Source organism: Dasypus novemcinctus, chromosome 20 (genome assembly GCF_030445035.2).
Source record: "Dasypus novemcinctus isolate mDasNov1 chromosome 20, mDasNov1.1.hap2, whole genome shotgun sequence".
Classification (NCBI taxonomy): domain Eukaryota; kingdom Metazoa; phylum Chordata; class Mammalia; order Cingulata; family Dasypodidae; genus Dasypus; species Dasypus novemcinctus.
Genome location: NC_080692.1, coordinates 17,409,389 through 17,437,147, shown reverse-complemented (window position 1 = coordinate 17,437,147; position 27,759 = coordinate 17,409,389). Strand labels below are relative to the sequence as shown.

General features: G+C 43.8%; 1 protein-coding gene across 2 annotated transcripts in view; it reads left to right on the top strand.

Moving 5' to 3' along the window:
• Positions 1–6,585: 6,585 nt before the first annotated feature.
• Positions 6,586–27,759, top strand: part of CECR2 (CECR2 histone acetyl-lysine reader) — a 164,518-nt gene continuing 143,344 nt past the window's right edge. For both annotated transcript variants that reach the window (XM_058282486.1, XM_058282484.1), the window contains exon 1: positions 6,586–6,711. In XM_058282486.1, the coding sequence (XP_058138469.1) occupies positions 6,586–6,711 (126 nt within the window). The remainder of the gene's footprint in view (positions 6,712–27,759) is intronic.

Here is a 27,759-nt window from a genome sequence, read left to right as displayed (position 1 = left end):
ATGTACCACACTAATGAAGGATGCTGTTAATGGGGAAAAGCGTGGGAGGCGGAGGGGGTGAGGTATATGGACATCCCCTATATTTTCAATGTAACATTTATATAATCTAAATCTTTAAAAATAATAATTAAAAAATTAAATTCACCATCTTCTTAAAACAGGTGCACAGATTTAAGAAGATAAGCTGACTATACTAGGCAAGATAGAGTGGATGGGGGAGAAACTAGAGGAATGAAAACCAGTAAGGAGGCTACTAAAATAGTGAGATGAAAAGGAACTGGGTTAGGTGGAGACTGGGTATTATCAAAAGGAAAGAGGAATCAAGGAAGAGCCAGGAAGAGAAAGAGGAAAAAGTCACAGATGAGCCTGAGAATCTGGGAATATAATTGTTACATTGAAAGAATTAAGAAGTCAATAAGGGAGTATGAGTCAGAGAAAAAGGTTGAGTTCTTTTCTTCCCCCCTTTTAACGTGTTGAGTTTGAAGAGAAGAGGAAATGTCCAAATGGCAATTAGGACAACGACGCTGGAGCTCAGGAGAAATGCTAAACTGAAGATGTGTTTGTATTGAGAAACAATCCACATAGTTGTGACAAATCAGGCTGTTAGTGCAAATGAGCAGGAAGGCAGGCATTTAAAGGAGTTCTGATTCCTTATGGTTTTATGCTACCATTCACATCATAGATATATAATCAAATTAATAATTAATTTCTACACATTAGGGAGGACTCCCCTCCCAAAAAATCTAATTTGGTAAGGAAGAGAAGACAACCCTAATTGCAATAGAAGATTTAAGTATTATAACACTTCAAAATAAATAACAGAAAGATGACCTAAGGAAATTCTAGATAAATGAATCATACAAACTCTAATTTCTTGTGTAAGAGTCCTGGGAGAGATACCTCCCCCCAGCTTAGTGTTTCGGGAAAGCCTTTTCTTAAGGTAGTGGGTTTTGAAGGGTCATGATCTGAGTTGTAAGGCATTCTAGGTAATTGAAAGGGCATGTCCTAAAGGCAAGATGCGAGAAAGTCCAGATACCTGAACAGTTTAGCAAAAGGAAAGGAGTCTTTGGTGGGATGGGGTGGAGATGGGGTAACAGATAAGGTTGGAAAAGCAAGTGGAAGTCAAACTGTGGCAGGCGTTGAATATAAATCTACAGGAGTTGAGAGTTTCTCTCATGCACATGGGAGAGTTGAAGTTTGAACCAGGTGAGTGACAGGAGTGAATTTAAATTTTAAGAAAATTAACCTGGTTCTATTTTAAAGGTGAAAACCAGAGAACCCAGGAACCATTTCATTCAAGCCCTGCCTTTCACAGAGAAGGTAGAGATTAAGAACCTTTCCTGAGAGACAACCAAGATTTCCTTGGTTGATGTACACTCTCCACAATTTCTAAAAGTTTAAGTTAGCCCGGCTCTTCGGGAATAGGTTCATTATGTGTTCTAATGAGAAAAGCAGGGGTATGTTTGATGGGCTGTCAAGATTTTGTGAGGTACCTGGACTTCAGTTATACGCAGGCAACTAAAGTGCTAAAATGAAGACTATATACTTCATCCAGCTCCAATTTGATTCTGGGACTAAAATAAGGAGTATTCAGACAAAGTGGTAGACAAAGGGAGAGTAAGGGCAACTTAGGTAGAAGGGTGCAGCAGCGTAATATCTAATAGAAAATTGGATGAATAATTATTAATCCAATAGAAGATTTGGATTCTAGTCCCAGTTAGCAGTGTTTACTGAAGAAACTACCCTTTGATTTGTCTCATCCATTCCAAGATTCAAATAAATCAGGTCTCAAATGTTTTTAGTTCATCTTTTAGAAGTTGCAGTGTATTACCCAAAGAAATAATGTTGTGAAAGATAATTATTTTTCCACATTATCGTCTAGGAACCTATATATAATTCTCTTCATAGCTGAAATATTATATGATTTGCAATGGGAAATACAAGTATTTTTGCAACAGTAATAAGCAAAATAGGAAAACAAAACTAATAATATTTGGGGTTTTAAATAGTAAATATTTAATTAGATGAGAATATGGAATGGAAAATTGTGGAAATATGAAAGAGAACTACTTGTAGGCATTTTCTTTTTTTTAAAGATTTATTTATTTATTTATTTCTCTTCCCTCCCCCCGGTTGTCTGTCCTCTGTGTCTATTTGCTGCGTCTTGTTTCTTTGTCCGCTTCTGTCGTTGTCAGCCGCACGGGAATCTGTGTTTCTTTCTGTTGTGTCATCTTGCTGTGTAACTTTCTGTGTGTGTGGCGCCATTCCTGGGCAGGCTGCACTTTCTTTCACGCTGGGCGGCTCTCCTTACGGGCGCACTTCTTGCGCATGAGGCTCCCCTTTGCGGGGACACCCCTGCGTGGCAGGGCACTCCTTGCACGCATCAGCACTGCGCATGGCATGGGCCAGCTCCACACGGGTCAAGGAGGCCCAGGGTTTGAACCGTGGACCTCCCATGTGGTAGACGGATGCCCTAACCACTGGGCCAAGTCCGCCACACTTGTAGGCATTTTCAAAGTCATCTGAGGCTAACAGCACTAGGGCCAAATACAGCAAGAGTAAGAAGGGGAAAGAAAGTATGAGCTATGTGTGTGTGTGTAAGGAAGTTGATTCAACTAGTATTTAGAAAGTGAAAGAATGGGCCAGGCTGGAAAAAACCAGGAGTGAGGCAGTGCTCAGAATCCATGGGAGAAAGGAAGAAGGGTAAGTGTCCAAAATATATGTAGGGGGAAAGGGAATTGGCCCAGTGGCTAGGGTGTCCATCTACCACATGGGAGGTCCGCGGTTCAAACCCCAGGCCTCCTTGACTTGTGCGGAGCTGGCCCGTGTGCAGTGCTGATGTGCGCAAGGAGTGCCGCGCCATGCAGGGGTGTCCCACGCGTAGGGGAGCCCCACGCGCAAGGAGTGCACCTGTAAGGAGAGCCGCCCAGCGCGAAAGAAAGAGCAGCCTGCCCAGGAATGGCGCCGCCCACACTTCCCGTGCCGCCAACGACAACAGAAGCGGACAAAGAAACAAGAACCAGCAAATAGACACAGAGAACAGACAACCGGGGGAGGGGGAGAATTAAATAAATAAATAAATCTTTAAAAACAAAACAAAACAAAATATATGTAGGTACAGGGCTCATTAAATCTAGACTTTAGACTGGAAGTGAGTCTGGAAAATAGATCTGAGACAGTTAAGTTCAAGGCAAAAGGTGAGACAAGCGTATAATAAACCAATGTTGGGAAGTGGACTTGGCCCAGTGGTTAGGGCGCCCGTCTACCACATGGGAGGTCCGCGGTTCAAACCCCGGGCCTCCTTGACCCGTGTGCAGCTGGCCCATGCGCAGTGCTGATGCGCGCAAGGAGTGCCCTGCCACGCAAGGGTGTCCCCCATGTAGGGGAGCCTCATGCGCAAGGAGTGCGCTCCATAAGGAGAGCTGCCCAGCACGACAGAAAGTGCAGCCTGCCTAAGAATGGCACTGCCCGCAGGGAGAGCTGACACAAGATGATGCAACAAAAAAAGAAACACAGATTCACGAGCCGCTGACAACAACAGAAGGGGACAAAGAAGAAGACGCAGCAAATAGACACAGAGAACAGACAACCAGGGCGGGGGGGCGGGGTGGTGGAGAGGAGAGAAATAAATAAATAAATAAATCTTAAAAAAAACCAAAACAAATGTTTAAAGGAGGGTCAAAGATTCAGGGTATGAATTCCAACGGCAGAGGAAGGGGTCCAAATGGGAAGTGGTCAGTGGAGGTCCAAATGCTAGGCTCCAGCAGGAGTCTCAACTCAGGGAACTCAGAATCAAGTTTGATGGTCTGAGCCAAGATATATTAGATTCCTTTGGCAGGATTGGTGCCAAACTCCAGCAGCTGGGTGGAGGGAAGTAAGGAAACAGAGGGGAGGAGCCAGGCAAAAAATTACAGAGTTGGAGAATGACAGAAGTAGACTTAAAGTTGATATGCTGGTGCATGTGAACACTGAGAGGGGGGTCGTTCAGAAGAAAATGGCAGCACAGAGAGCAAATCTGGCAGAGGGGAGGGAAGGCCCTGAGCGAGAGAGAAGACAAATCTCTAACCACCACCAGGGGGCACCTCCAGTTCCAGGACAGCCTTGTTGATTTACAGAAGGGAAGTGGACAACAAGAGGAGTCTCCAGATTCAGGGTTGGGGTGGAGGAGGTAGGGGGCTGGAGAGAAATAGGAAGTTTGTAACCAGAGTAACTGAAGATTAACCAAATTTCACCTTTCCACTTCCTGGTATTGTTAACATTCTAGACACTATTATTACCAGTAGTGACATTTTTGAGGCCAGGTAAAAAGATAAAAGATGATAAAAGATAAAGGCAGGAATGAGAGAGATCCAAGAAAAAGGCAGAGGAAGAAGAGTAAGAAAATATTGGATTAGAAACAAATGTGAAGAAAAGCTGTAATAGAAAAGAGAGAGAGCGAGAGAGAGAAAAGTGTGGAAACCCAACTGATATGTGAGGAAATGAAGAAAGACAGGAGAATGTCCAGAAAACATCAGGTTATGTGATAAATTCCACCGTGGCCCATCACTCTCCACCTCTACATCTCCTAATGGAGTATCTACAGTGTAGCTGTGCTTCAACAGCACACAAAAACACAGCTTTTGCTCTTTAGGAGCCTTCAGATGTGTGCTCCTTTTTGTCAAAAATGAACACATGGTAGAATTCGAGGAGACGTTTAAAATTATTAAATAGTTCCAGGTGATGAAAAGAGCAGAACACTTGGGCTGTTTTTATACCAATAAAGGGAAAAAAAGGCGATGTTAGAAGGTGAAATCTTTTGAGATTAGTTGGTTTATAAAAAGTGATTATAAAAAATTAATTGATGTACAAAATTAGGTATACATTTTCTTTTAGAATTTCTGTTTTTAAATGCTGCCTTATAAAAACACAAAAGGCCTTAAAATGATCAGAATAAGATGAGGGAAACGTGGGGTAATTACCCAGTTAGCTCATGACAAAATCTATCAAATCAATTTGTTCATCCTGTTTTCATTCCATCCAGATTGTACACTGCCCAAAGGTAGAAGAGGATCTTTGGTTTAATCGCTGTGCATTTTGTGATTGTGCCGCTTACTTACTAAGTGCTTGATTAATTTTGGAGAAGTGCCATGAGCAGGGTTTCCTATCTGAGAGCTGGAGAATCCAGCTAAGGCCCTTTGAGACTTGAGTAGAATGCAGTACTAAATAATTGCAGTGACCAAAGTACGTACAAATATCTGCGTATACAAACGTAGTTTTCCCCAAACTTCTGGTCTGTATTGGGGGTGATTTTTTTTTTACTCTTCAGACTTAGCAGAGTTCTAAGGCACTCTAGTCTTTTAACATTTCTAAAGCACACTCAACACTCTCCTAGATCACCTTCCGCAGCGTAGGCGCGCAGGTCGCCACCCCCACTAGAACACTCCCCAGACTCTGGGTCGCACTTTCCCCATCCCCCAAGCTCTCTAATCACATTGTGCGCACTCTTCCAAGCAGCTTTCCTCCAGCGAGGACAGTCGCAGGGCTCCAAGTCCGTCTTCTCTAGGGCGGTCACACGTGTCCATTCCCTGGGGGGGTAGGGGGGGAAATCCCTCTTGCCGCACGGCTGCTGATTGGTGCCTCCCCCTACCCCGCCCTTCCCGCGGCTCTGCAGCCTCCATCCTACTTAGTTCCAGCTTAACCAGCCCCTCCACCTTCCTCCTTGGGAGAAAAGAGCCGCTTTAAAATCTTTTCGGAGCAGCGTTCTTGGACGGAATAAAAGCGGTACAGAACAGGTGGAAAGCTGTTCATTTCTCCAGGCGTCATATTTCTGGGGTGGACAGTCTCCTCCTTCCCCCGTACTACCATCGGCATCAATAATAACCGAACGCCGCACGTGCACGTTTCTAGATTTCGCCCCGACCGAAAGCACCACCCAGCGGGCCCTTTAAAAGGACGCGACCACTAAGGCCAAGTGGGGGTGGGTGGGAGAGACTCTTAGTGTCCCCCTTCGTCCACATCGTCAAACTCCACAGTCCCCAGCACGTGGAAAGCGCAGAGAGGCGCGGAACTGCTCACCGGGGCTGCCCCGCGCTCTCTCCGAGCCCCACTCCTCATCTTTCCCGGGGTGCTCCCCTCCCGCTCCCCTCCCCCTCTCCTCCCCTTGCAGCTGTCCGGGCCGGGGGCGGGGGTTGTTGTTGTGGTGCGGGCAGCCCCGCCCCCTCCTCGTGTGCGGCCCCTCCCCCCGGGCCGCGCGCGGCCCCCTCCCCCCGCCCCCCGGCCCCATCTGTTTTCCCCAGCGGTGAGATGATTATATTGTACGGGACCGGGGGCGGCCGCAGCCGCAGCAGCAGGATGGGGCTCGCGCGCCGCGCCCGCCGGCAGCCGGAGCCGCGGCCGCCTCAGTAACGCGGGCCCCGCGCCGCCGCCCCCCGCCCGCGCGCGCTCAGCCCATGCCCACGCCGAGCGGCGGCCGCCGCGGGAGGAGCCGCCGCCGCCGCCCCCGCGCAGGAGCTGAGGCGCTGAAGCGCTGAGGCGCGGCGCCGGCCGGAGTCGGGTCGAGCGGGCCCAGCGCGGGGCCGCCGCCGCCGCCGCCGCCGCGCCGGGGAGATGTGCCCGGAGGAGGGCGGCGCGGCCGGGCTGGGCGAGCTCCGCTCGTGGTGGGAAGTGCCGGCCATCGCGCACTTCTGCTCGCTCTTTCGCACCGCGTTCCGCCTGCCCGACTTTGAGATCGAGGTGAGTGGCGGCCGGGAGCCGCGAGGCGCCGCACGCTGCGCCGCCTCCCCCCCCCCCCTTCCTCGCGCCCCGCTCGGGGGGTCCCGGGACCCCGGCCCTCGGAGACTTTCGTCAGGAGCCGGGGAAGGGGCGGGCGAGGCGGGCCCGGGAGGGGGCCCGAGGCGCGCGCGCGGGCGGGCGGCTGGGGCTTGAACGAGGACGCCAAGTGCGGGCGTCCGGTTCGGGACGTCTTCCCGGGCGGGCGCCGGGCTCGGCGCGGCTTCCCGGAGGAGGCGGGCGGGGGGGGGGGGGGGGAGTGAGCGGGAGGAGGCGAGAGCGTGCTTTTGTGGGAGCGGGCGGCCCTCCCGGGAGTTCTCCGGAGGGGCGGCCGAGTGTGTGGCGAGCGCGCGCGCCCCTGCCCGGTGCCATTGAAGCGGCGCGCCAGCTGCTCGGGCGGGGACGGGGCGCGGGGGCGGGGGCGGGGGATTAGCTCGGACCCGAGTGGGGGGCGCCGCGGGGGGCGGGGGGAGGGGCCGGGGCGCGGGGAGAGCCTCGCCCCCGCTCGGAGCGGGGAGTCGCACTTCGCCGACTCGCGGCGGCTCCTGGTTGCTCGGGGGGCGCTTTGGCTTAACTTCGGGCGGCCGGAGATTAGGGGGGGGGGGCTCCCCTCGGAGGAGCCGCCCGGCGACGAGCCCTCGCTCGGGGCTCCGAGGCCACGGAGGGAAAGTTTGGGACTCCGTTATTCTTTTCCAGTGCCTCTTCTTTCGCAGTACAGCGCTCTTTATTCGCGGACCTCGGGAGCTCTTTTGAGTTGATTTCGCCACCATTATCCCTCCAGGCGAGCGTGGAGGAAAGGGGGTGGCTTTTCTGGCCAGGCCGAAGGTGCTTTCACACCCGAGGCTTTGTGATAATTGCACTAAAATCAGAGGGTCCCCGTGGCCGGGAGGGTGGCGGGAGTGTGGGGACGGAATGCACACGATGGCTGAAACGAGCAGCCAGCCCCACCGCCAGCATCCTCCTTTCTTTTATTTTTATTTTTTGGACGGGGGTGTGAAATACTTGATTGGTTGGCAGGTTGAACTGCTCTCTCCCCTAGGGCAGTGTGTGTAGAGAACAATATCACCTTTTGCTTTTGAACAAAGGTAAATGGAAACTTATTTGTTGGTCAGTTTTTCTTAATTCTGCGAGAGGATTCGCCGAAGGAGTAATCAAAATGTTAATCACTCTGTTTGGAGGGGCAAATCGTTTGTGCCCTTTCCACCCTCACATGGGTTACTTTCTGCCATTTTCTGGTTGATTTTTAACTCGTTTACGCCCCTAAGATTTCTGCCCCACCTTTATTTTGAGATTCGGTTGTGTTTGCTGAAATGCCGTTTGCTTCTCGTATGAATGAAGTATGGGAACTTTGTCTTATTGCAGAGTTAATGAAATCGGGAAAATAAAAAGATCAAAAGGGATGGGTTGGGAGAATGAAGAGGACTGTAGATTGATAAACTAGGGCCACTCACTGGCTTTTAGCGAATCTTAGTTCCTTAAGCGGATTAAATTATAGACATCCCCATCGGTTTTTAGGAAGATATAATAGCATTTATGTAGCACCACAGCATTTGTTTTCATAGTTTGAAAGTGAACGTAACAAGCATGATTTTTAATAAAGATTTTCGCGGGAATTTATTGGAAAACAGCAGACAACTGTTTATATTGACATACTAACTAAAGAAGAGAAACTGGGTCACAGGAATCAAAGATTTGGGAACGCCAAAAGTCAAGAGATGTTTAACAGTTATTTTGATGTCCCGAGTTTTCTTTTAGGTGGTATAAAATCGTGAGTAGTTTAATTATATCCTGCTGCTCAAAATGGTGGCTGTTGTGGGAGGTGTTGAGGCTTGACAATGCCGTCTTGAGTGCTGGTAAACTTGCCCCATAGCCCTTTTTCTTCCTTGCAAAATAAAAGTTGAGGTGATGCTGGGATTACAAGTTTAGAGTTTAAGGACCCATTCTAAAAGTACTTTTCAACAAGCCATTTCTCAAAAATGCTTATATTCCCATTTTAGTGATGGAAAGATAGAGGTAACTAATTTTGCCTTATTACAGCAGATCTACAGTAATCTATAAATAACTTGTCTTCTGTTCTAAGAAGTAAACTTGTGGTTTCTAAGTATTAGCTGGCTTAATTCCTAAAGGAAATGTAAGCTGATCAAAGAGGTCAATTTTGTATTTAGAGCAGAAATGAAAATCAGTTGTAGTTACATGTGAATAATCAGGGCTATTTGGGATGGCTATCTTCTCTTTTGATTATAGTTTTTGTTGGAAGTGACCCCTTTTTATCGTTAAAGTAGATAGTCTTTGAAATACATGCACTGTGAATGAATATTTGTGATTTTGCATGTATATGTTTTAAGAGCTACCTATACTTAAAACATTTTTTTCATTACAGTAACATATACACAACTTAAAATTTTTAACCACTTTTAAGTGTACAGTTCAGCAGTATTAATTACATTTTCATTGTGCTGCCATCACCAGCATCCATAGCCCCCACTTTTACATCACCTCAAACAGAAACTTTACACCCATTAAGCAGTAACTCCCCTACCCCCTCACCCCCGGGTCCTAGTAACCTGTATCTATGAATTTGCTTATTCTAGGCATTTCATATAAGCCTCTTATCTGTTTTTATGTAGAGAAGTTCAGTAGATTGGTTACAAATGACAGTGACTTTTTCCCTCTGCAGTTCTTATATAATCCTTCTCATGTTGGGTGTTTTGATGCACATTTTAATTTAGGATTTTCAGTAGTTATCAAAAAATTAAAAATTTCAAAATATTTTCTAGACTTCTGACAGATTTGATTCAGTGACATTGCAAAACTCATTGAAAACATTATCGCTTTTGATTCTCTAAGCCTAAGTAAATAAATTTGCTTCTCTTTTCATGTGCTTAGGTGAAAAGATGTTGTTGGCTTTTTAATCCAGTAGTTATTGTCTGACAGGTTGAGAAATAGGCCCTTGGTAAGACTTTACTACAGTGGAACACTTATAAAAAGGAAAAACAGTTTTAATGCTGAGTTGTACCTGTTAGACCAGGGGGATAGGCCCTACAAACCTAATTTATTTACTACAATTCTGAAAGGTAGAAATAATGAATAACATCAAATGGTAGAAGTTGGATATCAGCTTTTTTAGGAAACCAGTTTTCAGCTGTGGGAAAGATTTCATTTTACTCAACTATTAGACTGACCTCTGATGGATTTATAGAAAATTTAGGAAGCAGAACCCTCAAGGACTTGGCTTCTATTTATCTAAAGTGAAGTACTCTCTCGGCTAGGTGAAGGTTTGAGAAGATTCATGCTGCATTTTGCAAGAGGTCAAGACCTTCCACTTAGAGAAATGATCCCCAAAGTGTGGACATTTTTACTTGGCGTGTAAAAATCTTTTTACTCTGTTAATTAGTCTTGTATATTCATACTTGATTTCTGTAGAAGCGTCAACATACTTGATTTCTGGTTTAGGGTGTGCTTAAGGACTTAGGTATTGCTCTCTCGCTGCCCCCTAAAGAAGGTTTCTTCAATCATTGACCAATCATTTGTGAATGTATGGACAATACTTAAGTTGTTTAAAATTCCTTGTTATAAAATAATACATGTACATTATAGAAAACTGGAAAATTATATCAAAATAATGGGTAAGAGAATTAAAATCATCTATTAAAATCACTCAGGGATAAGCATTAACTGTCAACATTGTATCCCACCACTCAGGGATAAAAGCTGTTAACTGTTAACATATTTAGAAATTCCTAAATATACTCACAATGTATTTGTATGGCAGGTTAGGTGTTATTTTAATTTTTCAGATGAGGGTATAGAGGTATAGCAGGACAACTGTTGGTTAATGACACTGAATTCAATATCTGGTATCATTAAGCAACTACCATATGCTTAACAAAGTTGGGGGTTTCCCATAGAAGCTCATAACTGGCCTCCTTTGCTTCAGATTACCTGTTAATGTTTCAGGACCAGTATTTATATAGTGCTCTATTTAAATCAGGTATTTGTAATTGCCTTACATTCTAGAGGGTTATGTTGGCTACATTTGTCCTGATTTGAGAAATGAAGAATGGCTAATTCACATGCCCAAATATTTAGTACTGGCCTTTTCCTAGCTAAGTGTTCTTTCTGGTGAATATAGTGTCTTACTTTACCCCAAAATGAGATAGGGAAGGATTTTTAATAATCTGGCTTGGCATTAATCATGGTGGATGTTGGGGTGGGGGCTCCCATCACAGACATTTTGGGTACATTTTCTCTAGGGAAGAGACTGTGGTACCCTGAGTGTCTATTTGAAAATAGTGATGTAGGATATCTTGAATGGTTTGGTATAGTAGTAGCATGATCAAAATAAACCGATTGTCCTGTCTCCCTTTTTTCCTGAGATTCCTGTCTTTTGCATATTGAATCCTTTCCTTTCACTTACCCCCTTCCAGGTTGTGGTTGTAGGTGGGTAACATCCCCCACCTAATCAGCACAATGGTCTGAGGGCAGTATCTCTTCATTCAGATGCCTCAGTTCAACCTTTGGTGCCTCCTTTCATTCAGTCCCTTAATCAAGTACACCAAAGCATAAGTTGTTAAGCATGAAGATAAGAACTCAAAATTGCTGAATGAGACTTCATAGTGTATCAGTCATATCAGCTGTTCCTAAGCCTGGGGCCTACCAATGGCCTATAAGAGATTTTGTCCTGGTGTACATTACTTGTATGTATTCTGGAGAAGAGAAGGCCTATCACTTTCATCAAATTCTGAAGGAAGTCTCCAACCATACAAAGGTTAAGAGGCACTGAACTAGATGAAAGAATAATTTGGCCCTAATTAGGGGGCTCAAGCATAGTTTTGTGATACCAGATGCGCATTGCCCTTAGAAATTGGCAAACAAATTCCTGTTCGAGTCATGCCACTAACTAGCTTTGTGATCTTAAGTAGGTCAGAATAACGTAAGGATAAATGGCACTTATATAGTACTTTGTACATTTTCAAGATGCTATCTCATTTTAAACATAACCATCTTAATCACCACCATCAGGTGTAGGGGGTTATTCTTATTTTACAGACATGGACCTTAGAAACTTGGAGTGGCTGAGTTGCTTGCCTTGGGACTCTCAGGCTCTCGGGTTCTTTGATACCAACAATTTTGTGCTGCTGTTTTTATATCATGCTGTGTTTCTGCTTTAATTTTCATTATCTATAAAATGAAGGGCTAGATCTACAAATAATGGTCTAGATTTTACAGTACAAGTCTACAGTTCTTTGGCTCTGAATAGTGTGGAGTATAGAAGGTCCCGTCAGTGCAGAATTCATATATTCATTGGTTTCTCTGCAGATATTTATTGAGCACCTCCAGTATGCTAGGCACAGTCCTGGATACTGGGATACAGCTATGAACATACAGTGATGCCCTCTTTTAAGTGGGAGGACACAGATGAAACAAGCAAGGGAAGTGTAGTATATGGCAGAGGGTGATGAGGAATAAAGCAGGCAGAAGCATAGGGAGCACCAAGTTGAGAGGGTGGGTTGTTGCAATGTAAAATAGGCTGATTAGGTTTGGGCTCTCTGAGAGAATGGCAGTCAGTGGGACCGAGAGAGATGAGTGTTTTAAAAATTAGTGGTTTGTCATACTAGTGAAATCACGGATGATAAAGGTCTTTTAAAAAGATTCAGGATCTGCTCCTCTGTAGAGGAAAGCCCAGGGACAGGTTTAAATTACTGACGGGCAAATCTTTATGTAGTATGAAAACCTGAAAGGCAAGAATGTTCTGTCATCGTGGAACTTTCTTCAAAAGTGAGTTCCCCCTCTTATTTATACCCACAGGTTTAAAGGGAGGGCTTTTTGGGAGCAGGAAGTCCTACCTCGTGGAGCTTACACTGGTGTAGAAAGGGTAATACCCTCTCATCTCTGAAGGTCGGCCTATGCTAGCATCTGGCTTGCTTTAAGACGGAAGTTAAGTTTGGCCTTGTTTAAATTTTCTGGAACATAGTTAAGCAAGTCTAAAATACAACTTGACAGCACTTGGTACAACTGACCTTCTGCCCTTTGATGAAGAGAAGCTCAGTGCTGGATTCCCATGGTGTGTGAGGGTCTAGAATGCCAGGTACTGGCAGGGTGTTGGAAAACCACAAGTACCAGAGCCAAGAGGGACAGAATGCCAACGTCTCACTACAGAGTTTGAGATCTCTTGATGGGGTTGAACATATTTTCAGAAGTAAGAGCAGATCTACAGGCTTGTAGATCCACCTGTGTTCATTAACTTGAGTTGTGATCTTAGGCAGGTTGCTTTGGATTCCAGATACCCTGTTAATAAAATGGCATCTTTAGATGATTCCTAGATTTTTCCTAGGTCTAAAGTTCTGTGATTCTAAGCATGCGTAGCACTATTAAGGATAAAGATAATCACTGACCTCACCAGTTAGGTTCAAGATTGGGAGTTGTTTTAGGAACTGTCTTACAAATTAATTTTGTACCAAGTGAAAGCTAAAAATCCATACTTGGTGAGTTTTCAGATTATATGAATTTATTTCTTTTTCTGTAGAAATCTTGCCTGTGAAGAAACTACTTTGAAAGTACCTTTTGAGGCTTGAAGACTGACATTTTCACTATCTCCAGATCCTCAGACTGAGTTAATATTTTATATTTTATAATTTCAAGACATTCTGGAGGATGAAGGTCTTGATTTATGTTATTTTCCCCCTCTTTTGTTTCTTCACTTGTATTTAAAGACATTCATACTTAAAACTTGGAATAAAATCTAGTTATAACTTCTTTTTTTTATTTTACTTTATTCTATTATACTTAAAGACATTCATACTTAAAACTTCAAATAAAACCCGGTTACAATTTCTTTTTTTATTTTATTTATTTCTCATCCCCTTCCTCATGCTCTGTGCCCCCCCCCCCCGCAGTTTTCAGCTCTCTATGTCCATTCACTGGTGTTCTTCTGTGTCCACTTTGTTTTTGTTTTTTAAAGATTTATTTATTTATTTAATCCCCCCCCCCCCCCGGGCCGTCTGTTCTCTGCGTCCACTTTGCTGCATCTTGTTTCTTTGTCCGCCTCTGTTGTGGTCAGCGGCACGGGAAGTGTGGACAGCGCCATTCCCGGGCAGGCCGCACTCTCCCTCGAGCTGGGCGGCTCTCCTCACAGGCGCACTCCTTGCGCGTGGGGCTCCCCCACGCGAGGGGTGGGGGGGACACCCCTGCGTGGCAGGGCACTCCTTGTGTGCATCAACACTGCGCATGGGCCAGCTCCACACGGGTCAAGGAGGCCCGGGACCAGAACCGCGGACCTCCCATGTGGTAGGGGGACGCTCTAACTGTTGAGCCAAGTCAGCTTCCCTGTCTTCTCTTTAGGCAGCACCAAGAACCGATCCTGGGACTTTCCTGAGTGGGAGAGAGGTGCTCTGTCTCTTGTGCCACGTCAGTTCCCTAGTCTGCTGGGTCTCTTTTTGGCTCTCCTCTGTCTCTTTCTGTTGTGAAATCTTGCTGCACCAGTTCTCTGCGCAGGCTAGCACTTCGTATGGGCCAGCACTCCTGCGCGGACCAGCTCAGCTCCACCAGGAGACCCTGGGAATCAAACCCTGGACTTCCTATATGGTAGATGGGAGGGAGCCCAATTGCTTGAGTCACATGTGCTTCCCCAACCTCAGACTTTTGATATCTTGGTTGTGGGGAGCTGTTTTCTGTATTGTGGAATGTTTAGGAGGAGCATCCCTGGCCTTTACTCTTTAAGTGCCAGTCATGACCAATAAAAATGTCTCCAGGATAGTGGCTGTGGCTCAGGTGGTTTAGCACCTGCTTCCCACGTAGGAGGTCCCAGGTTCAGTTCCTAGTACCTCCTAAAAAAAAACAAACAACAAGCAAACAAATGAAAGAAACAACTTAGGGGAGCCAGTGTGGCTCAGTGATTGAGCGTGGACTTCCCACGTACGAGGTCTCAGGTTCAGTTGCTTGCCCTGGTACCTCAAAAAGAAAAAAAAAATCTCCTGACATTGCCACATGTCTCCGGGGGAAGGCAGAATCACCCATGCTTGAAAATCGCTGCTTCAGGGCAGTAGGGGACACTTCTCAGTGTTAGTCATTGTAGAGAAGGTACACAGCCAATAAAGTAGGTGGGTTTTTCCTTCTGAGAATGCTTTTTTCCCCAAAAATTGTTTTTCTTAAAAAACGCAAACTTCTAATATTTTTGTTTATTGAAATGGAAGGAAGTTAAAGTTACTCCCAGATGTGTATGTCATTGGCACTTGCATGTCAGAAACCTGGGAAACAGATGTTTTGTTAATTTTTTTCTTTCCTGTGGAGTTACTTCAGGGAAGTCTAGTGGTTTGGGGGATAGTAAAGAGAGAGCTGTGCAGCCGTCTGGTCCGATAAAGGCCTTCCTCTAAAGAAAGGCCTCCCTGGCACTGTGGTGGGAAGAGGGGTGCTGTGCCCCAGCCTGGGGCTGGCCTCTGCTGGCCTTGCTGCCTTTGCCCGTCACAGCACAAGGCTCTTGACAAATCTCTCGAGCGTTGCAAGAGTGGACTACGGAGGGGTTAGCCATGGCCAGGTCAAAAGTTCGGTGGGGGGAAACGGACTTTGGCCCAGTGGTTAGGGCGTCCGTCTACCACATGGGAGGTCCGCGGTTCAAACCCCGGGCCTCCTTGACCCGTGTGGAGCTGGCCCATGCGCAGTGCTGATGCGCGCCAGGAGTGCCGTGCCACGCAAGGGTGTCCCCCGTGTGGGAGAGCCCCACGCGCAAGGAGTGCGCCCGTGAGGAAAGCCGCCCAGCGTGAAAAGAAAAGAGCAGCCTGCCCAGGAATGGCGCCGCCCACATTTCCCGTGCCGCTGACGACAACAAAAGCGGACAAAGAAACAAGACGCAGCAAATAGACACCAAGAACAGACAACCAGGGGAGGGGGGGGAATTAAAATAAATAAATAAAATCTTAAAAAAAAAAAAAAAAAGTTCGGTGGGACCTAAGTTGAAGGTGTGTGTGTGTATAGATATGCGGTACATATGTCTATATCAAGTTCCATAAAGTTCATTATTTCACCATAATTTTCAGTTTAGCACACACCAACCACAAAAATTTTTTTGAGGCTGTTCTAAATGTTTTCATGATTTCTCCCATTTGATTTTGCTCTTAGGCAGGCATGGCAAAATGTGGATTCAAATAGATTTGCATTTTGGTTGGAGAAAGTGCTATTGTGATAGGGGAATAGATAGTAGTAAGGCACTAGAAAAGGCTTTGAGCTTCTTAGAAGAAAGATAGTATAGAAATTCAAGGAATTGTAATTACTTATCTATGACTTCTGAAGATGTCTTTCACTGAATGTCCATCTGTGAGAGTTCATCTTTTCCATCTTGGGGTATTTGGGACCCATAGCAACCTAGTGCTATTTATTAATTTTAATTTAATTTAATTTTATCTCTGTTGACTGGGAGCTAAGGCCCAACCACAATTTTCTTTCTCTCCTGCTCTTGTTCTTGTCTTCGAGTTTGTGTTGGACAGCGGTGGAGGAGGGGTAGAATTTCTGGCTTGCATCAGGGTGTTAAAACCCAGATTTTGTCTAAATAAGTTGTTGTGAAGTTAGTCTTCTGCTGCTGAAGAAGTTTTCTCTTCAAAAGGCAAAAGAACCATCTGCATAATTCTCTTCTGTGCCCTGTTTTGTACTTTATCACTCACACACCCATTTAAAATGTAATATAGTTTTGTAAAAATATGTGGAAGATAGTCTTTCCTTTTCTCTGATTAAAGACCCAGGTCTCACAGAATCTTTTTTTAAAAAAAGATTTATTTATTTCTCCCTACTCCCTCATTGCTTGCACTTGCTGTGTCTGTTCATCTTCCTTGTTTCTTTTAGGAGGCACGGGGAACCAAACCTGGGACCTCCCATATGGGAGGGAAGCACCTAATTGCCAACTCCATTCCATGCTTTGTTGGGTCTCTCATGGTGTTGTGTTTTTTTTTTTTGGTGGGTGTATTTTAAAATTCTCAATCTTATTTCTCATTGTGTTTTTCTTCTTGTGTCTCTAGTTGCATCAGCTTGCCTTCTTGCTTGTCTTCTTGAGGAGGCACCGGGAACCTCCCCCTTCCTGCTTTGGTGTCTCTCATTATGCTTTTCTTCTTGTGTCTCTTGTTGCGTCAGCTTCTTGCGCATCCGCTCTGCTCCAGCTTGCTTAGGAGGTACCAGGAACCGAACCAGGGACCTCCTGTGTGGTAGTCCGGAGCTCAGTAGTTTGGGTCACATCTGAGAGATATTTGGTTAGTTTAAATGACATAACGTTCTTGTAAGGTTTGCATTGTAATGGTCAGCTTTTAGCTGTGAGTCCACAGCCCAGTAGGAGCTAAGTCAGGTCTACTTTTTCCTTTGGATGGGTTTCCTAGAGAAGCTGCCTGACTTGGCGATGTCAGTGCGGCATGTCCCCACCAGAATTAAACGAGTAAATGGTTGTCACAACAGACTGTGTATGTGTGTGCCCTTCTGTCCCCCCTCCTTTCCTCTACCTGTAATCCTCAAAAATTAGTGCAAATAGAGGAAGTGATGGGGCCACGATTATGGCAACACTTCACCTTTCCAATATTGAACCTTTAAATCACCTCCAATTAATAATTCCTGAGAATGGAATAAAGTCTTAAAATTGAGAATGGAATAAATTCATAAAATTGAGAGTGGTGATAAGCCATCTTGTTGACTGCAAGAGTGTTTTTTCTTCTGGCCAGTTCTTTTTAATGAACACCCCTTCCCTGAATGGTTATTGTTTCAACAACAATGGCACGAAGGGCAGTTGATTTGCTTGATAGAAAATGTGTTAACGGATCTACTTCTTAGCAAAGGCTTTCTCTCCCCCATTCCATTGTGTGTCTTCTCTTCCTTCAAAGGTTGTGTTTGCAGATTCTTTTAGTTGTGGAGGACAATTTTTATAATCAGTGTCCTGGCTTTCTTTGTTCAGGGTAAACTATTACGTGGGGGAGAGGTGATTTAAATGAAACTTTTACCTGTTGCCATAATTAAGGGATTTTATTCTGCCCTGCCAGCTCCCCCATAGGCTGGTGTTAATTTGGGTAGCATTCTACACTTTTTTTCACATTCTGTTTCTAAAAGACATTTCTCACCATTTTCTTTTGTGTAGTTAAATCAGACATCCAGCCCTCCTTACAGGATGTTGGAGGGTTGGGAGGGGATGCTCTAATTGATGTTGAGAATATCTGTATCATTATAGCCCTAAGTTTTTATCACCCGCATTGATGGTGTCCCTCTTCATAACCCATGACTGCAATGGATTTTTGTAACATGTAATTTTTATTTATTTATTTATTTATTTATTTCTCTCCCCTCCCCGCCCCGGTTGTCTGTTCTCTGTGTCTATTTGCTGCGTCGTCTTTGTCCGCTTCTGTTGTCAGCGGCATGGGAATCTGTGTTTCTTCTGGCTGCGTCATCTTGTTGTGTCATTTCTCCGTGTGGGCGGCGCCATTCCTGGGCAGGCTGCACTTTCTTTGGCGCAGGGCGGCTCTATTCCTGGGCAGGCTGCACTTTCTTTGGCGCAGGGCGGCTCTCCTTACGGGGCGCACTCCATGCGCGTGGGGCTCCCCTACGCGGGGGACACCCCTGCGTAGCAGGGCACTCCTTGCGCGCATCAGCACTGCGCATGGGCCAGCTCCACATGGGTCAAGGAGGCCCGGGGTTTGAACCGTGGACCTCCCATGTGGTAGACGGACGCCCTAACCACTGGGCCAAGTCCCCCGCCAATATGTAATCTTTAAAAATTCAGATAAAATAGAAGTGGGATTTTAAAAATAAAAAATTTGAAAATCTCAGATCCTTCTCGGCTTCCTTTTTACTTGTTATTGTCATCATTAACATTAAAGTTGCATAGGTATGTAACTAGGCCACTATTTTCCTACTACCCTGAAGAATTAGGGTCTAATTTTGTTTTTTTTTTTTTTTAAAGGCAGTGATAGAATGTAATCTATGTTTTGTGGTAAAGTAGTTATAGTGACTGTAACTCCTGTAAGGGCTCAGAGGCAGGCAGTGATCCGGAGTGACATGCTTTCTGGAGGAGGCAGGTCTTGGGGGCTCATAAGGAATAATGAAATATGACTAGCTAGATCAGAGAGTTCTGATAGAAATCGGAAAGGGGCCTGATAGAAATAAGGTTAAGAGGTAGTAGGGGGAAGCGGTTGTGACTCAACTGATAGGAGCGTCCGCCTACCATATGGAGGGTCCAGGTTCGACACCCAGGGCCTCCTGACCCATGTGGTGAGCTGGCCCACACGCAGTGCTGATGCGCGCAAGGAGTGCCGTGCCACACTGGGGTGTCCCCCATGTAGGGGAGAGAAATAAAAATAAATCTTAAAAAAAAAAAGAAAAAAGGTAGTAGGAAGCTATATTGTAAACAACTTTAATACCAGGCTTACTGGTGTTCTAAATATTTTCCCCCAGGCAGTGGGAAATAGTTTTAGAGTAAGAAAGCCCCACATACCAAGTGTTTTAGGTTAAGCCTGGTATTGTTGAGACATAGTATAAAGCTACAGTGGACAAAACAGCATGGTCCTGGCAATAAAGATCAGTGGAATAGAATTGAGAGTCCAGAAGTAAACCTTCACCTCTATGGTCAGCTGGTTTTCAATAAACCTACCAAGTCCATGTTAATGGAACAAAACAGCCTCTTCAACAGATGGTGCTGGGAGTGCTAGATATTTGTAACCAAAAGATTGAAAGAGGACTCCCCTGTACAAGAATCAACTCAAAATGCATCAAAGACCTAAATAGAAAAGCTAGGACCATAAAACTACTAAAAGAAAATATAGGGGGAAGCGAACTTGGCCCAGTGGTTAGGGCATCTGTCTACCACATGGAATCCGGTCCTCAGTTCAAACCCCGGGGGGCCTCCTTGACCCGTGTGGAGCTGGCCCATGCATAGGGCTGATGCGCGCAAGGACTGCCATGCCACGCAGGGGTGTCGCCTGTGTAGGGGAGCCCCACGTGCAAGGAGTGCACCCCGTAAGGAGAGCTGCCAGTGTGGAGGAAAGTGCAGCCTGCCTAGACTGGAGAGGTGACACAACAAGATGCAACAAAAAGAAACACAGATTCCTGTGCTGCTGACAACAACAGAAGCGGACAAAAAAGAAGAAGCAGAGAACAGACAACTGGGGGAGGGGGGAAGGGGAGAGAAATAAAAAACAAAACAAAAAAAGAAAATATAGGGGACATTTTAAAGATCTTGTATATCTTAAAGTCATGTGTTCTCTTGGACCTTACACCCAAAGCACATGCAAGAAAAGAAAACATAGATAAATGGATCCTCCTCAAAATGAAACTTTTGCACCTCATAGGATTTTGTCAAAAGGAGGGTGAAAAGGCAGCCGACTCAAAGGGAGAAAATATTTGGAAATCACATGTCCAATAAGGGTTTAATATCCATGTATAAAGAGATGGTCCTACCCAACAACAAAAAGTCAAATGATCCAATTAAAAAATGGGCAAACGACTTGAATAGACATTTGTCCGAAGAAGTAATACAAATGGCAAAAAAACAAATGAAAAAGTGTTCAACATCACTTGTGATTAGGGAAGTGCAAATCAAAACTACAAAGAGGCAAGTGGACTTGACCCAATGGATAGGGCGTCTGCCTACCACATGGGAGGTCCGTGGTTCACACCCTGGGTCTCCTTGACGCGTGTGGAGCTGGCCCACGTGCAGTGCTGATGCACGCAAGGAGTGCCGTGATGTAGGGGAGCCCCATGTGCAAGCAGTGTGCCCCATAAGTAGAGCTGCCCAGTGCAAAAGAAAGTGCAGCCTGCCCAAGAATGGCACTGCACACATGAAGAGCTGACACAACAAGATGACACAACAAAAAGAAACACAGATTCCCAGTGCCACTGATAAGGATAGAAGCAGTCACGAGGAACACACAGGGAATGGACACAGAGAGCAGACAACTGGGGCAGGGAAGGGGAGAAGAATAAATAATAAATAAATCTTAAACTACTACAAAGAGGTATAATTTCACACCTGTCAGAATGGTCATTATTAAAAAGACAGAGAACTACAAGTGTTGGAGAGAGGATGTGGAGAGATAGGAACACTTATTCACTGTTGGTAGGGATGCAGAATGGTACAGCCACTGTGGAGGACTGTTTGGCGGTTCCTGATGAAGCTGCGTATGTATTTGCCATGTGACTGTGCAATACCATTACTGAGAATTAATTGAGAACAGTAACGTGAGTAACATTTGCATACCCATATTCATAGCGACATTGTTCACAATTGCCAAAAGTTGGAAACAACCCAGGTGTCTATCAACAATGAATGGGTAGGCGGCGGACTTGGCCCAGTGGTTAGGGCGTCCGTCTACCACATGGGAGGTCCGTGGTTCAAACCCCGGGCCTCCTTGACCCGTGTGCAGCTGGCCCATGCGCAGTGCTGATGCATGCAAGAAGTGCCCTGCTATACAGGGGTGTCCCCTGCGTAGGGGAGCCCCACATGCAAGGAGTGCGCCTCGTAAGGAGAGCCACCCAGCGGGAAAGAAAGTGCAGCCTGCCTAAGAATGGCACCGCCCACACAGAGAAATGACACAACAAGATGACGCAGCAAAAAGAAACACAGATTCCTGTGCTGCTCACAACAGCAGAAGCAGACAAAGACGCAGCAAACAGACACAGAGAACAGACAACCGGGGTGGGAGGGAAGGGGAGAGAAATAAATAAATACATCTTAAAAAAAAAAAACAATGAATGGATAAACGGTAGTTTATTCCCACAATGGAATATTATGCAGCTGTTTTAGAAGAAATGAAGTTGTAAAGCATATGACAACATGGATGAACCTGGAAGACATGTTGAGTGAAGCAAGCCAGACAAAGGGACAAATACTGTATGATTGCGTTACTGTGAACTAAATATATTGTGTAACATATTGTATGATTCCATTTATATAAAATGTAAATATTGTTCAATTTATAAAGATGAAAAAAATCTGGTATTGGTAGCAGGATAGAACAGAGTGGAGGGTAAAAAGACTGGTTTAACTATGAATGAAATGCTGAATGTAGTGGTAACAGGTAAGGGCATGTCACTAATTACTGAAGGCAGAGTGGGTAGGACTTGATGACCCATGGTGTTGGGCTCAAAGGATACATCATTTAGAATACTTTTGGCTGCAGGAAACAGAATGCTGTAGTAACTGGCTTAAAAAACACTGCAGAATATCCTTTAATGTGGAACCTGGAGGAGGGAGGTTCCTGGCAGGTATGGCAGCCCAAGCTTAATGGCACGGCTTATGGTGACAAGATGGGATTCTGCAGCTCCAAGGTGTGCATTGCTGAATAATGCAGAGAAATATAGGAAGGTAAGACTTGAAAACAGCCATTGTGTTGGTAGTTTGAAGGGGTCAAAGATGATTTTAGAGAAGGCTTTTTGAGTTACAGAGGCAAAGAAAAAAGAGTATAGAGGCTAAAACTGCATTCTCTTGGAAGGAGAGGAAAAAGAGCTCTTAAGAGAATGGTGGAAAAGGGAGAACTTTCACTTTTTTCATGAATAATATATGACTGTTATAAAAAGAAAATTAAATTAATTCCAATTCCCAAGTGGTTAACATTTTGGCGTTGTACTGGAGAGGTCATTTGTAGGGCAACCTGTCTAAGAGAAGCCAGCCTTTTCCAAATTCTGCACCAAAAGCAGTAGTAGGTACTCATATTTTATACCAGTGATGTATGTTCTCTCCCCCTTTGATTGTCCAAGGGAACTTAACCCCTCCCCCCCGTGGGGGGGTTTGCCTGATACTCAGTGTTTTCCCTTTTTGTTTAGTACAATGAAAATGAAAATCTGGACCTAAGAATGTACTATTTTAGTTATTCAAATTTTAGATTTGTTTTTAACTATTGATTGCTTGGAATACTTTTTAAGTATTTAATGATCTCTAAGATTATTTTGAAGATACCACTTAATGGGACTCTGATACTTTTGTAATTTGTTCAGATGAGCTTTCAGATATTAATGTTGGACTTTTTCTGTGTAATAACAGGTTCCCCATGCCAGAGAAAGCTATAACTCACCAGAAAGACTTTGTTTTTTTGCTTGTTTGTTTTTGTTTTATTACCCTGAGGCAGTTCTACAAAAAATTTGGGAGGTTAATCTGGAAGTTCTCCCCACCCCTTCCCTGCTCCCCCAGGGCCAACTAAATCTATAGACTGGCGGGTAATCTATAACACATTTTGTAGGAAAAGATGAACTGAGTCAATCAAATTCCCTTTCCTGGGAATGTAACCTAGGAAATGCAGGGATTAACAAATTAGTCTGGAAGGGAAGCTAAAGGTCACTGTGAAAAGCCATGATGCAGACCAAAAATCTTGGATGTGAGGGAGCAGGAACGGAGAGAGACACTGTTAAAGAAATTAATCACAGCCCCAGTCACAGTTATGTGTCTTGCAGGAACCCCAGACTTCTGAGGGTGTCTATTCCTTGCCTTCCCCAAAGAGCCTGTATTAGTCAGCCAAAGGGATACTGATGCAAAATACCAGAAATTGGTTGGTTTTTATAAAGGATATTTATTTGGGGTAGGAGCTTGCAGATACCAGGCCATAAAGCATAAGTTACCAGGCTGTAAAGCATAAGTTACTTCCCCCACCAAAGTCTGTTTGGAGCAAGATGGCTGCCGACGTCTGCGAGGGTTCAGGCTGCCTGGGTTTCTACGTTCCTGGGGCTTGCTTTAATCTGGGTTCAAGGTTCCGTTCTTCCAGGGACTTGCTTCTGTTCCCTCTGAGTGCTGACTTGCCAGGGTTCCAGCTTAAGTCTTCAGTATCAAACTCCAACATCAAAACTCCAACATCAGAAAACCCTAACTCTGTTCTTTGCCATGCTCGTATCTGAGAGTCCTCACCCCTTGCCCTAATCATAACTCAATCATGCCCAGGTACAGATCAGATTATAAACATAATCCAATATCTATTTTTGGAATTCTTAACCATATCAAACTACTACAGAGCCTAGCTAAAACTTTCTCACTTTTCCTTTTTTAGAAAGATTTATTTAATTATTTATAGCCCCTCCTCCTTTTTTCTGCTCTGTGTCCATTCACTGTAGGTTCTTCTGTGTCTGCTTGTCTTCTCTTTAGGCAGCACCAAGAACTGATCCTGGGACTTTACAGAGTGCAAGAGAGGTGTTAAATCTCTTGTGCCGCCTCAGCTCCCTAATCTGCTGCGTCTCTTTTCTCTCCTCTCTTTCTCTTTTTGTTGTGTTACCTTGCTGCTCCAGCTTGCATTCTCCAGGAGGCCCTGGAAATCGAACCTCCCATATGGTAGACAGGAGCCCAGTTGCTTGAGCCACATCTTCTTCCCCTCACTTTTCCTTATGTGCATATGTATACATGTAAATATTTATAAACAGGGAAATCATACTTTTACATACTCTGCTGAATCCTACCTTAGTCACCTAACAATGTTACATGCCATAATATGCCCTTTCTTCATAACATAGTATGGTTTTTAATAGCTCCAGAGTATTCGTTGAATGGATATATTATACTTTATTTAGCCAATCCTCTGTGGGGTGTTTAGGTTGCTTTTAAGTTTTCACTGTCTAACAACCATGAGTAGAAAGATTTTTTTCCAAGATAGAATTAGTTTTTAAAATATTAGACTTCTTTTATTACTTTTTATTTTTGAGGTTTAAAATTTTGAGTTCTCTTCATAATCACTTTATTTTATATTTCACGATAAAAGCTAAGATTAATTTGATGCCCACTGTGGTACAGGCACTTCTTCAGGTGTTTCTTATGCATCAGCCCATCTATTCCTTTTTTATTATTATTATTTCTTAATTACTTCTGTATATGTAGAATATGTCAATGTCCTTTAAGATTTAATTATTTCCCCACTCTACTGTAAAGCTGGAGCTTTTTGAAAGCTTGTTTAACTTATAGAGAAGTTAGTTGCAAGGCTAGTACAAAAAATTCCTGAACTTCCTTTACCCTGATTCTCCAAATGTAAAATTTTACACCTATAATTCTTTTTTTCCTACCCTTCCTGAGAGTAAGTTGCAGACATGCCCTTTCACCCATTTAAATTTCAGGGTTTTTTTCCTCCTGAAAACATGGAAATCTCTTACATAATCACAATAAAGTTATCAAAATCAGGAAACTGATACTGAATAAGATCTATAGATAGTAGTATTGTATTGCCAGTTGACCCAATAATATTAATAAATGTATGGTGTGTATATTTTATAAATTATTTTTCCTTATATATATTTCTTTTGATTCCAAGTTTCAATCTAGGATCATGCATTAGATTTACATATCAGGTCTCTAGTCTCCTCTAACCTGGAGCAGTTTTCCAGTCTTTATCTTTCATGAACCTTGACATTTTTGGAAGACTATAAACCAACAAGTAATTTATTTTCTAGACTGCCCGTCAATTGGGTATGTTGATAGATAGCCTCATGATTAGATTCATGTTTTAATGTTTTTGTCAGGAGCATAAAGGAATGTTCTCATGCATTATATCGGGAGATACATCAGTAGTGGTGATTATTATTAACTTTGATTACTTAGTTAAGGTGATATCTCTCCAATATAAAGTTATGGTTTTCCCCTTTATAATTATTAACTATCTTGTGGGGAGATATTATGTGAACATCCTATTTCTCATCAGATTTCCACCCATTAGTTTAAAAAGCCTTGCATGGGGAGCCATGTGGCTCATGTGGTTGAGCACCTGCTTTCTACATGGGAGGCCCAGGGTTGAGGTTGCCTCAGGGTTGAGGTTACTGATGCCTCTTAAAAAAAAAACAAACAACAACAAGCAAAAAACCAACTCTGGGCGCTGATATGTGAGTGTTGGCTTCCCACATAAGGTCCCGTGTTCAATATCTAGCGCTGATACCTCAGGAAAAAAAAAAAAGAGCCATGCATGATTCTTTCTCTGAATCAGTTATGTCAAGGTTGCTAAATAGTTATTTTGAAATTCTGTCATTGTTTTGATGTTTATCAGTTGACATAAATAGATTTTATTTCTGGATTGTATTTTAAATATTTGATCCAAAACTGTTCTAGTATCTGGTAAGATTTATAAAAAGTTTATTTTTTAAATTAACTTGGAAAATTCATCTAAAGTGGATAAAAGAAAATGGAATAATTTTTTCCAAACTTCAGATTTCATTTTTTCTCCTTTCTGCTTTGAAAAATTGAAAAGCAAGTACCAGTGTACTCTTAACCCTTAACTTTAGACTCACTGTTTGTATCATTTTGCTGTTTGCTTCATTTTCATTTTTGCTGTACCATCTGAAAGGAAGTGGGCAATGTGATGACACTTTTAAATACTTTGGCATGACCTTCCTAAGAATAGTGCCTTTTCCCACATAAACACAATGTCATGCTCACCTTGAGGAAAATTAACAATAATTCTATTATATCATCTAATCAAGAGTCCATATTCACCTATCTTCAGTTGTCTCCACAAATTCTCACAAGATGTTGCCCCACACTTCCAAATTTACATTGTTTCGTCATTAGAATAGTTTTTTCTTTTCCTCTTTTTTTAAATTGTGATAAAATATACCTAACTTAAAAATTTACCATTTTAACTATATTTAAGTGTACAATTCAGTGGCATTGAGTAATTTACAGTGATGTTGTAACCATCACCATTATTTCCAGAATTTTTTGTAATCCCAAACAGAGACACTGTACCTATATTAAGTAGTAATTCTCCTAGAGGATTAGTTTTTAAGAAGATTGAAGCCAACCCATTTAACCAAATAATAGGAAAAATTGGTAGCACAATTTAAATTTCAAGCTGGAAGTATATTAGTGATATAATAATAAAAAGGAGAAAGTTTATTGAAATGACACTGAATCTGGAGTTAGAAATAAGGTCTCCTATCTAGCTCTAGATAAGTACCTAATGTCTGTACCTCAGCTTTTTAATTTGCAACATTAGTACCTTGCTCTCTCCATCGAGTTATGAGGAGATTCAAATGAGTCAATATATAGGAGTACCGGGCACCAGTAGATTTCAATAAGTTGTAATTATTATCAAACTTTCCCTCATTTTAGGTTTTGAATTATGGTAAGAATTTGAATATTATAACTGAAAATCATTTTGGGGAAAGGAACTAAATAATAAAGTTTTTATAATCTTCCATTTTTACTGGTTTTGAAATCAAAGTATAATGAATAAAATTATGACTTATCAGTATATTGTGCTAATGTGATTAAACTGATTGCTGAATACAAAACAAACACATGCTGTTTTTCTTTTCTTTTTTCTGATACCGAGACCTTGTATGTGGGAAACCAGCTCTCAACCACTGAGCTTCACCGTCTCTTCCAAGTTGTGTTTTTTTTTTTTTTTAAAGATTTATTTATTTATTTAATTCCCCCCCCTCCCCTGGTTGTCTGTTCTTGGTGTCTATTTGCTGCGTCTTGTTTCTTTGTCCGCTTCTGTTGTCATCAGCGGCACGGGAAGTGTGGGCGGCGCCATTCCTGGGCAGGCTGCTCTTTCTTTTCACGCTGGGCGGGTTTCCTCACGGGCGCACTCCTTGCGCGTGGGGCTCCCCCACGCGGGGGACACCCTTGCGTGGCACGGCACTCCTTGCGCGCATCAGCACTGCACGTGGGCCAGCTCCACACGGGTCAAGGAGGCCCGGGGTTTGAACTGCGGACCTCCCATATGGTAGATGGACGCCCTAACCACTGGGCCAAAGTCCGTTTTCCAAGTTGTGTTTTTTTGACGCAGGCACTCAACCACTTAATCTACATCTGCTCCCCATAAATGGCTTTTTTTTTTTTTAAAGATATTTTATTTACCACCGCCCTCCCCCGCCCATTGTTTGTACTTGCTGTCTGCTCCTTATGTCTGCTTGTCTTTTTAGGAGACACTGGAACAGAACCCTTGACCTCCCATGCCCAATCACTTGTGCCATATCTGCTCCCTGCTTTTTGCATCATCTCATGTTGTCTCGCCAAGCCAGCTCGCTGTCTTGCTCAGTCGTCTTGTCTTCTTTAGGAGTCACCAAGAACTGAGCTGGGGACCTCTATGTGGC